Source organism: Colossoma macropomum, unplaced genomic scaffold (genome assembly GCF_904425465.1).
Source record: "Colossoma macropomum unplaced genomic scaffold, Colossoma_macropomum, whole genome shotgun sequence".
In the NCBI taxonomy this organism is placed as follows: domain Eukaryota; kingdom Metazoa; phylum Chordata; class Actinopteri; order Characiformes; family Serrasalmidae; genus Colossoma; species Colossoma macropomum.
The window spans coordinates 23,546,299-23,558,313 of record NW_023494795.1 but is presented as its reverse complement, the minus strand read 5'-3'; the positions used below and the strand labels follow the sequence as shown (position 1 = coordinate 23,558,313).

General features: G+C 41.7%; 1 protein-coding gene across 1 annotated transcript; it reads right to left on the bottom strand.

Moving 5' to 3' along the window:
• Nucleotides 1-4,699: 4,699 nt before the first annotated feature.
• Nucleotides 4,700-6,404, bottom strand: foxc1b (forkhead box C1b). The gene has a single exon (XM_036582686.1). The coding sequence runs from the start codon at nucleotides 6,174-6,176 to the stop codon at nucleotides 4,995-4,997; it is 1,182 nt and encodes a 393-aa protein (XP_036438579.1). The 5' UTR covers nucleotides 6,177-6,404; the 3' UTR covers nucleotides 4,700-4,994.
• Nucleotides 6,405-12,015: the final 5,611 nt, after the last annotated feature.

Genomic DNA, 12,015 nt, shown 5'->3' with positions numbered 1-12,015 from the left:
AACACACAATGTGTTAAATCAGGAAACAATATGACAAAAAAGTATTAAAACCGGTGACACAAGTAATTGTGTTGTTATTTAACACATAGTTCAGAGTGCAGAGTTCACTCGTCTACCACTTATTTCAGAATCGCATTGTCTTCTTTAGGTTTGGTTTTAAATGATAATAAAAAGAAGCAGATAAGAGAGGGACAGACAGGAGCAGACTAAAGCCCTCAGCTCCTCGTGTGTTGGTGCAGTGAGGAGTCTGAGGGCTCAGCCTTAAATCCTCTGGTGTAAATGATTAGAGCGGAGAAGCAGCAGCGACTCCAGCCTGCGCGGCTCACTAACCACAGATGGCTGATCTTGTGTTTATTAAACTGATCAGTCGATTTAATCATTCAGCTGATAAGAACGACAACGTTACATGTATGTTCTGTGTAGAATAAAATGTAGAACAAAAAACGCATTTTCTACTTGAAGCGGAATTTAAATACATGACCAGATAAAAATTTTGGCGAAAATTCTCTGTGATCATGTTATCTTTGGGGACATTCAATGATGAATGTCTCTAAATAAATGATTGACACTTTTTTTGCAAAGAAACAAATTACCTGACACATAAACTTGTCTAACAATAATTATAATCAGTTGCTGAAACCCCAAGAAAAAAGATGTTAGTAAATGTAAAGATAACAGGAGAGTTCATTTAAATAGAGAGGTGCTGTAAGACACAACAGCAGTGCAGCGGGCCGAGACTTCGCTTTATTTCTTTAGTTATTTCATTATTTTAAATTTCTCTTCTATATTTCTGATTTGACTGCGTATGTTGGAAGAATAAAGGATAAAAATGACTTCCTACGTTATTTCCTTACAGCCTTTCGCCATTAGCAGCCAGCGGCCAGTAAAATACTGAGCACGCCAATGATTTCCTGGAAATGAATAAAGGCATAAAAAGCTCAATAGCGCCGTTACAATCTTCAAAACCAGAAACCGTGATTGTTTTGATCTTCTATTGTGCGGCAGCTAAATCTTAAAGTAGTCACTTGCTGCTTCACCTGTCTAAATACAGATGTGAGAGAAAACGAATGAGAGTATTTTGGGAGGGAAGTAAAACTGACCTATCTTACCGCGCTGAGAACCGTCCTAAATATATCAGTAATAAACCTGCACTCATTAAATCCTGTATGTCTGAGTTTGCTTTGTGTAACAATATTTATGGCACTGCGTCAGTGAACTTCTAAATGTCTTTTGAGGGAAAGTCTGTCGTCACGGGAGAGTTTTAAAGGTCTGATTAGGCTGTAAAACCCAGTGTAGTTTCTAAATTGTTTACATATAATAAAAACACAATTTGACAAATTATCATTCCCCTGATAGCCTTCATACAGAAGCCCTACAGCTGACTGAACACAGAGCAAATCAAATGAATGAGAGAGATCTCTCTAGTTCACTGTGTTACACTGTAGACTCCAGTGTTCGTGGTCTCCCACCGCTCGAGCTGAGGGTCTTCCCACTGTGTGGTGTTCTACTGTGGATTAGTGCCTTTTAGACAGTATGGGACATCAGATCATACGAGGAGTCAAGGATTTCAATTCATATAGAGAAGCAAAACAGGATGGAGTTGGAGTCGTGTTTTACGTTTCGTTCATTTCCTAAGTGAAAATAAGTTAACACACCCTCTACAGGGAGCACACTTAAATGTGTCTTTTTCTCTGCAAATTTTAGAGCAGTCTATTTACTGAGTTTAAAATATTGTGAAAAAATAGAAAATATAAAATTGCCATAACCTGCCATAGCACAGGGCAATATGTTAAATTCAGTAAATAAACAGTAAGTATGTTCACTGTAGAGGATGTGAATTTATTCTCAAATCCAAAAAAAAAGTCAACAAAACAGTTTGTGTCCAAACCTTTGCAAACGACTGTATGAAATATTCTATATATTACTTCTTTTGTTGCGTCTAACTGAGATTCTGCTTCAAATGCATTAAATACATCATGTCTGCAGGTGTGTTTGTAGCCCAGGAGAAAAAGAAAAAGTGTTTTAAAAACCGAACGGAATTCGGCTTGTTCTGGAGTGAAATCTCACTTTATTGAACAATCTAGATTCAGGCACTAACAACTGCCTGGTTACTGTACTGCGTTTGATTGTGTAATATTCCCTGCTGGAGATTAGTTCTTTCATAGTTTAGTATTTTTGCTGGCCTTTCGTGTTTATGCATGTGTGGTGAGACGAGCACGCATGTCTTAAAGCTCTGAATAATAAACCATTCTTTTGTGATATTTTCCCCTGAAATTGTATATCATAAACATGGGCCTTTACTTTTACTCACATAAGAAGAACGCATCAGTAATCATCAGGTAATGCTGGAATAAACTGAGGTCTTTGTGCTTTTATAAGAGATGCCATATGCCCTGAATAATTATTATTTTATTCAGTTTCCCACTAATTTAACAATGCAGTTCTATAAGCTTATCTAGAAGGAATCTAACAGTAGGCAGCAACGAAACTGGAATGAAAATACATGAGTTTCCACCACTATAGAATCGCCCACAAAACATGCATCCACACTGCACTGCAGACATTTATGGAAAGCACCTTCATAAGGAGGTCAAAGGCTCAGGATTTATGTTAATTATTATTATTATTTTTAAATGTACTTATTATTATTCTTCTTATTATTATTGGTTCTTGCACTGTCCACCAGTAAGCATCATCTAAAATTAGAATAAACAAAATAAACAAGAGTTTCTGAAACTGTTAAACAGTTTTAGCTGATGGCCAGAATAACTAAAACCTGCTGCGCCTGAAAGTCAACACTTTAAAAAAAAAAGAACACATTCCTTGTGAATAAAATGACTGCGGAAAAAAGCGACTGTTTTCGTCCGCATCAGTAGACTAGACGTGCGAGTGTGTGAGTGTGTGTGAAGAGTGTTTGACTCGTTAACTCCCGCAGGGCCTCCGCGCGGTGTCGTGTTCCCCTCTCGGTCTGAACGATCACAACAAAGAGCCTTTCACTGCCACGAGCCCTGAACACACACCTGCACTGCGTTTGGCACTCGGGTCCGAGCAAAAAAAAAGAAAAAAAAAAAAAGACTCTAACACAGACCCTGCGGGCACACACAAACACACAGCAACACATACACACCCACTTACAGCCCTTCCTTTCTCTCTCTCCCTCTCTCTTTCTCTCTTCTAATCTTCACACAATGCAGTTTATCTCCAAAACCTTCCATCATTTAACCCGAAGGCGTGTATTACACAGACTGACCACATCCAGCTGTTCAAAGCATTGCAGCTTTAAATCCAGTAGGAGAGCTGTGGCCTCCTAAGTCCATATTTCAAAACAAAATTTAAAGCTGCGCATTTAAGTCTTCGAAACTTGAACTTGGTGAAACCTACACTGACCTAAATGATTCCTGGTTGTCAAGTGCTCACATGAAAAAATTACAGTACTTCTTTAGGTTTACTTGTTTTGGCAATAGTTGTGATTTCAGTCACTTAACACAATTTAGTCGATTCAAAGCATCACGTTATTTTTTTCCACTTTCCATTGAAACCTTCGCCTGAGGGGTCGCAGCTCTCACTGAAGGTAAAAGGGCGTTTAAGGCTGAAACTCAATTAAGACGCTGTTTAGGCCTGTGAGCTCTCAGTTGCACTTGTTTAGCTTGTAATCGCAGTTTAGCGTTGACTCCGTCTGTTAACGGTTTGACAAATAACGCAAAAGTGAGGTTTAATTGTGACCATTCAGACTGACGGAGCCTCCGCTGGCAGCAGTCTGGGGTCAGTCAGCTAAAAATAAAGCTGTTTAGTGCTGAACACGCAGAGCTGCACAAACACTGTCATCTATCTGATAGAGCTAATTACATTCAGTGGAAACAGAGCTGGTTTCATTCATGCTCAACTTCAGGTTGTGGATTTTGTAGACATGTCTTATTTACAGTAAACCAGCTCTTGAATTAAACTTCATTTAAAAGTATATTAAAAGTTAATGTTAAAAGTTACAGAAATTGATACATTTCAGTTAATAATTTATCAGATTTGCTTTTTTTCTATTACCGTGTTTGTTCATTTATTTCCATTCAACTGTTGACTGAAATGGTGATGAGGCCTGAAATAAGTGTTATTGGGCAGCCAGTGATTCACGTTGGAACAGTGTGTAAACGCGTCTGACGTTTTCTCACATTAAGGCTTGTTAATCAGGTCCTTTTTTGAGAATTTATTGAAACAGATTAAGATTAAAGTGTAAACGAGGCTTGAGCTGGTTTTACTGTGTTTATTCTGATTGTGGTTGTTATTATTATAATGTTTAGTATTGTTAGTTGCTGCTATTGTTTCTTCATTAGCAATAATACTAAAATAACAACAGCATCTACATTTTGAAAAAATCTGTAAACAGTCCGCGAGGCCTGTGGAGCTCTGCGCTCGTGGTACCAATTTAGGGTAAAACAGTAACCTTATTAATAGGTTTAATAGAGTTATAATGCCTTAAAGCAGCAGCCCTCTACACACTGTTTAGTGCTTAGACTGACATCTAAATAAAAATATGCTGATCAGTATCTCAGTATCACCTTTGGCCGCGATTACTGCACCAAGCAAACCGATCACTCACTCCAGGGTTCAGCTTCAACAAGAAAGGAAGATTTATTCACCAAATAATATATTTGGAATCAATTCAACAATTAAAAAAGAAAAAAAGAAAAAAGAAAAGAGAGAAAGAAAGAAATGTTTGGTTTTCTATACAGTCCCGTTCCGTGTTGAATTATATAAATAGTACTGGTATTTCATCTGTGGAGAACCTGCTGTTGTGAATAAATTAAGTGTGCTGAGGAGTGTGGAGGGGAGTCCGCTTAAACTCCAGAGAGCGCCTTCAGCCTCCTCTACTCACCGCGGCCACGCAGCGGAGCGCGCGCTCCAACTCCGACTCCAACCCTTCCGTTTAATATTAGAATATAAACCGCACGCGCCCTTGCAGTCCCGCTTTAGAGAGGCGGTTATGTGTTTTGTTTGTTTAATCAGAACTTGCTGCAGTCGTACACGAATGCTCCCGCGCCCCGGTAGAGCGGCGGCGGCGCTGCGGGGAAAGCGCTCTGGCAGCCGGTTACCGGCGACGACCCGTTTAGCGCCTGGAAGCTGGGAAAGCCCCCTTGTTGTTGCTGCTGCTGTTGTTGCTGCTGCTGTCCTCCCATCACGCTCGCGCTCTGTCCCAGGCACCAGGGCGCAATCCGGCTCTGGCGCGCCTCGTGGCACGAGTAATCCGGCACTCCTCCCGCGGCCGCCGCTGCGTCTTCGTGCGCGCGCTCCGCCGCGTACGCGTACGCCGCCGGCAGGCCTCCGCAGGGCGGGCTGTAGTGCGCGGGAAGCGAGGCCACGCCGTCTGCCGTGCTGAAGCGCGGGCTGCCGGCCTCCGGGCTCTCGCTTTTAGTCACGCACGCGAGCAGCGTGGAGGCGACGTGCGGCGTCTGGGGCGGCGTGCACGCGCCGTTCTCCGTCTTCACCTCTCCGAGCTTCACCACGGCTCTGCGGGCCTCCTCCTCTTTCTCCTTCTCCTTCTTCATCGCCCCCATCATCTCCTCCTGCTCTTCCTCCTCGTGCTCGTGGCGCTCCTCGCGGCGAGGCGCGCGCTCCTCCTTCTCCCGCGCCGCGTCCTTCTTCTTGAAGCGCCGCCGGCGCCGCAGGAAGCTGCCGTTCTCGAACATGTTGTACGAGTCCGGGTCCAGCGTCCAGTAGCTGCCCTTGCCAGGCTTCTTGTCGTCCCGCGGCACCTTGACGAAGCATTCGTTGAGGCTCAGGTTGTGGCGGATGCTGTTCTGCCAGCCCTGCTTGTTCTCGCGATAGAACGGGAAGCGCTCCATGATGAACTGGTAGATGCCGTTCAGCGTCACCCTCTTCTCCGCGGAGCTCTGGATGGCCATGGTGATGAGCGCGATGTAGCTGTACGGGGGCTTCACCGCGTCTTTAGGCTGTAGCGGACACGGCTGCGGGTGCTGCTGGTGGTGCTGCTGCTGGTGCACGTACGGCCCGTACGCGTACTGCTCGTGCGCCGTGTGCGTGTACACGCTCATGGGCGACGGGATGCCCGTGTAGCTCGCGCCCCCGCCGCCGCCCGCTGCTGCCCGGTAGTAGCCCTGCTCGCCCGTGATGTACGGCACGACGCCCAGGGAGCTGGGGCTGGGCACCGGGTAGCGCGCCTGCATCGCGCCCTCTGTCACAAACTCACACGCGCGCCGGAGCGTCACTCACGGCATCCAAAAAAACTGAATAGAGAAAAATACAGCGCGCGTGTATGAGAGGGTGACGCTTTTCGACCACCTTTTGCAGTCGAAGTGATTGTTAGTCCACTCGCTCGTGCGTCCAAGTGTGAGAATGAAAAAAAAACGTGAAACGTGGATAAAGTCACCGGAGGAGGGAAAAGTTATGAACTCCAAGCATCCGTCACTTCAGAGAAACTTTTTTGGAGGAAAAAAGGTGCTGCCTTTTTGGCCGCGTGCGTGTCTGCGCGCGCTCCTCCCCCAGCTACATTCTTCGGCCAATGGGAGCTCACATCTGTGCGTGGACATGGACGCGCTGGTGATATTTTCCCTACCCGTATTCCAACCCTGCTGGACCCGTATTCCTGCCAGGGTTACGTTCTGCGCTAGGATTGGCTACTGGGGGCCCTGCTGCTGAGCCAGGATTGGGGGACTGCTCTTAGTATGACTTACCCGCCAGTTGTAGGAGAGAAGGTGGGATTCCGCCGGAATATAGGTGGGAAATGAAATAAGGCAGATTATAAGCGAGCATTCACGCACTCAGATGTTAAGCAGGGTGTTTAGAGAATAAGAAATAGAGAGGTCGTCATGTTGATGTAAGGAATGAAAAGTTCATCTCTGTCCGTTTTTCTTTTTTCTTTTTTGAGATTCTCTGCTGATGGTAGTGAGCCTATAATAAAGTCCCAGGTTAGCTGATTAGAGAAAAAAAAGCGAGTGTGAAGTAGAGGGGAGAACAAAAGGGGCACACGAAAAAAGAGTGCGTGTCCCAAATGGTGCAGCTCGAAGTGGATTAGAGCACTTCTCACCTCAGTGAGGAGAGCCAGCGGCGTTTGTTTCAGTTATATTACAGTTACACGCTCAATTTAAATCAATTAAAATGAAATAAAGCATTAAACACAAAGCCACAAACAACTACACTAACACATAAATAAATATGTAACAATAGATTAGCACAGTAAATGAAACACAGCAAAGTGAAAGTAAACTGTCGTGCAACTAGGCGAGCTCTGTGCTGCTCTGACAGTCCTGACAGTCTGCAGTCCTGCAATCCTGACCACCGACTGGAACTAAACTGGCCCCGAAGCTGGTGCAGATCTCTAAGCCACTTAAGTCAAGTTTTGTTTAACTATGAAAGAGCCATACTTGAAAAACAAAATGCATATAGTTGTTTACATCATTCATTTCAGTTTAGCTACACTTTGATGTACAATCTTAAAAAGATGGTTCTTCAGTTGTTCTTCAGGGGAAAAAAATGGTTCTATATAGAACCAGGTTCTATATAGCTCCTAAAAGGGTTCTTATGTTTTTACAATGTCACACTTGTAACAATAGTAGAACCCTTTTTGGTGCTATGTAACTTTTCAAAAAGGTTCTATATAGACCATTTACAACATATTCTCGCATTGTAAAATGGTTACTCAGATTGTTGGAGAACGTATATCTCCTGTATAGACGCTTTTTGAAAATCGTTCTTTATTGCACTAATAAGGATTCTTTTATGGTTACAAGCTTGACGGTGTAACAGTAGAAGAACCCCTGTTGGCGCTATGCAGAGTCATTTTCTAAAAGGAACCATCTACAACACATTCTCTTTCAATCTGACGAACTATTTAGCATGAACTATTTCCAAATAGAACTCATGGTTCTCAATAGAACCATTGCCTTTACCAAAAAACCTTCGAAGAACCATCTTTTTAAGAGTGTACAGTAAATAAAAAAGCTAACCGTTCCTGAAAAAGTGTACTCCAATTTCATTATTATTATTATTATTATTATTATTATTATTATTATTTCCAGTTATAGATTTATTCCAGAAGCTTGTTCGTTTCTATAATATTAAGGAGATTAAAGTGATATTTCACCACAGGGCCAATCAGAGGAATTCACAGAAAATGGATACTTTGATTACATTTGACCGACAGCCGATTTGGTCAGACTCTGAAGATGAGACTACACTAAATTTCCAAACTGTTATCACCACCTAAACAACCTGGAATTAGCCAGAAATGAACCGAATACCATTTGCCAAACGTGTAGTCTCATCTTCAGAGTCTGACCAGAGTCTGTACTGACTGTTCGTTCAGCTTCATCTAAACCTCCACTCTCATTCAGAGCGCGTCACCACTTTGATATGATCTGTCTTCAACACCTGTTTGTGTGTTTTTCCGTTTGTTTTTCTGACGTATTCTTTCTTTTGAAGTATTTTCCGTTTGCCTGCATTTTACAGTTTTTATGTGCTTTGATTTTGTAAGAAATGTGCTAATATGATAATTAGGCTGGTGTAGCACAGAGCAGCGCGCGGCAGTGTGATGAGTGTGACGTTGGGTGCCCAGTTCGTTTAGAAGGTCCTGTCAATGATCGCCCCCTTGTGGCCGTGGCTTGAAAACTACTGATTAAAATGAAACGATGAAATGCAGATTTCTGAATGAGCGAACTAGCCAATCAATCCATAATGAATCAATCAATGTTTATTACTATATGGTGTGATTTTGTTTTGATGCGCATCAGCTGAACTAAATGAGGCCAATAGTGCAATGATTTACTAAAAGCGTTTAAGGGAACTAAAACGCTCAAATAAGCAGAATTGTACTTGTAGTGTGAAGCACCACCTGAGACAAGGCTTGAATCTACATCGTTATAACAGAATTTATAAAAGTGTTAATAAATCATTTTAGCAAGCAATCCAATAAATGTGCAATGCAGATAATCCTGTTTACAGTACAATAAAGTTGCTATTTACATGCAGAAGATGTTATTGCACTTTTAGACTATCAGATCATTTCAGACGTTAAGATTGGGATTAAGCAAGTTCAGTCAGTGTGAACTCTTTAGGACAAACATGCAGCACAAACACTCAGTGCTTTTTATTTATGGTTCTTTAAGGGTTTCTTAATAGAGGCAATGGTTCCACATAGAACTGTGAACATTCAACAAAACACTTTATTGTATAAATGGTTATTGGCATGGTTAAATGGTTCCCCTCTATGATGGAAAACCTGTTGAATATGGTTCTTTAAAGAAGGTTTTGAGTAATAATATTTTATAATAACGTTTTATGCAGCACTAAAAATATTACACCAACATTTACACCAACATCAGGAGGCTGTGAGTTCGAATCCCAGCAATGCCACAGACATCCATAACTGGGGACGCAAGAAGAAATATGGCTGGTGGGATTGTGTGATGGAAGGAGTCCCAAAATGGGTAAAAAAACATTTCTGTACCTGAGATGCAGAACTAAAAGTGAGTTACACTCATTTTAAAAAAGAGTTCTGCTATTGTTGAAATGTCAAGCATGTAACAATAGAAGAACCCTTTTTGGTGCTGTATAGAATCATATGCAACACATTCTCCATCAATCTGAAGAACCTTTTCACCATGCAAAGAACCATTTAAGCATGCAGATGGTTCTGTGAGTGTTCATGGCTCTATATAAAACCATTGTCTTTCACGAAGAACCATCGAAGAACCGTTTTAACCATTATTTTTAAGCGTGTAGGGGAACTAATTTTGCTATTGTTATAAGTTATAGAACCTTTTTTGGTGCTGCATAACCGTTGGAACCGTTTTTGCGAAAGGTGTTATTTACTCTTAAGAGAAAATTCATACTGATGTTTTAAACTTGTTGAACCTGTTTTTTTTTATAGTTTTCCACATTTTCTGCTTAAAAGTGTACTCTTAAAAATAAGGTTTCTAAGTGGTTCTTGACTAAGTCATATGGTTCTAAGACCTTTAACCGGTACAGAACCTTTACATCATGTGGAGTGTAGAGTTAGTTATTTGAACATAGTACAAAGACAACATATCAAATCTAAAACTGAGAAACTGTATTGTTTTTTGAAAAATATATGCTCATTTTGAATTTGATGGCAGCAACACGTTCCAAAAAAGTTGGGACAGGGTCATGTTTACCACTGTGCTGCATCACCTCTTCTTTTAACAACACTCTGTAAGTGTTTGGGAACTGAGGAGACCAGTTGCTGTAGTTTTGAAAGTGAAATGTTTTCCCATTCTTACTTGATATAGGATTTCAGCTGCTCAACAGTTCGGGGTCTATTTTGTTGTATTTCTTGTTTCATAAAGTGCCATATGTTTTCAGTGGGTGTCAGGTCTGGACTGCAGGCAGGTCAGTTTAGCCAACTTACTCTTTTACTACTAAGCCATTCTGTTGTAACTCAAGCATTGTAACACTTTGCATTGTCTGGCTGAAATAAGCTGGGCCTTTCCTTTAAAAAAGACATTGTCTGAATGGCAACATATGTTGCTGAAACCTGTTTATATTATTCAGCATTAATGGAGCCTTCAGAGATGTGCCACAGTCACCCATGCCATGTACACTAATGCACCGCAATACCATCACAGATGGTGGCTTTTGAACTGTGTGCTGATAACAAGCCTGATGGTCTTTTGCCCAGAGGATGCGGTGCCCATGATTTCCAAAAAGAATTTCAAATTTTGATTCATCGGACCACAGGACACTTTTCCACTTCACCTCAGTCCATCTTAAATGAGTTTAGGCCCAGAGAAGGTGGCGGTGTTTCTTGGTCCTGTTTATATTTGATTTCTTCTTTGCATGGTAGAGTTTTAATTAGCGTTTGTGGATGCAGTGATGAACTGTGTTTACAGACGATGCTTTTCAGAAGTGTTCCTGAGCCCATGCAGTGATTTCCACTTCAGAATTATACCTGTTTTTAATGCAGTGTCACCTGAGGGCCCTAAGATCACGGCCAGTAAATACTGGTTTTTGGCCTTGTCCCTTGCATACAGAGATTTCTCCAGATTCTCTAAATCTTTTAATAATATTATGTACTGTAGATGATGAAATCCCCAAGTTCTTTGCTATTTTATGTTGAGAAACGTTATTCTTGAATTAATGTACTATTTGATTGTGCAGTCTTTCCCCTCTGCAGTGTTGAACCCCTCCTCATCTGTACTTCTGAAAGACTCAGCCTCTCTGGGATTTTCTTTTTATACACAATCGTGTTAATGACCCTTTGCCAATTAACCTTCTGCTGTTTTTTTAGCATTACACAACTTCACTAGTCTTTTGTTACCCCCGTTCCCAACTTTTTTGGAATGTGTTGCTGTCATCAAATTCAAAATGGGCAAATATTTTTCAAAAACAATACAATTTTTCAATTTTAACATTTGATTTGTTGACTTTGTACTGTTTTCAAATAAATATAGGGTTTAAATGATTTGCACATGATTGCATTTTGCACAGGGTCCCAACTTATATATATGTATGTATGTGTGTGTGTGCGTGCGCGCGTGCGTGCGTGCGTGTGTGTGTGCAAAATATCTTAAAGTTTGTAGACACCTGCTTATCCAACTATTTCTGCTGAAATCAAAGGGATTAATAGAGAGCCTTTACTCTTCTGGGAAGGCTTTACACTTGGCATAGGCGTGGTGACCTGGCTAATGCTCGAGTGCACTATTGTACTGAAAACGCGTTTCTAAGGAGATTATACAAGCTTTATTTGTGCAACTGAACGTCTGTGTCATTTGTGGATGCACCTTAAAGTAGCCGAATTCACTAATTAGAAAAGGTGTGTGGACAGTTTCGGACAGTCTATTTAGAAAATCTAGAATAGCCAGGGTTACATGTTAAAGCAGTAGCTCCTTTTCCTTGGTTTGTGTTGCATGTCAGTCCATCCAAAAAGCAACATCAAACATCTCTACGCTTTCCAAACGCTCCGAATTCAGGCCAGAACATTATTCTTCGGCCGCTCTAAGAGCGGCTGGATGTTTTACAGCTTACCGCCCACAAGATGGCAGTGTGGTC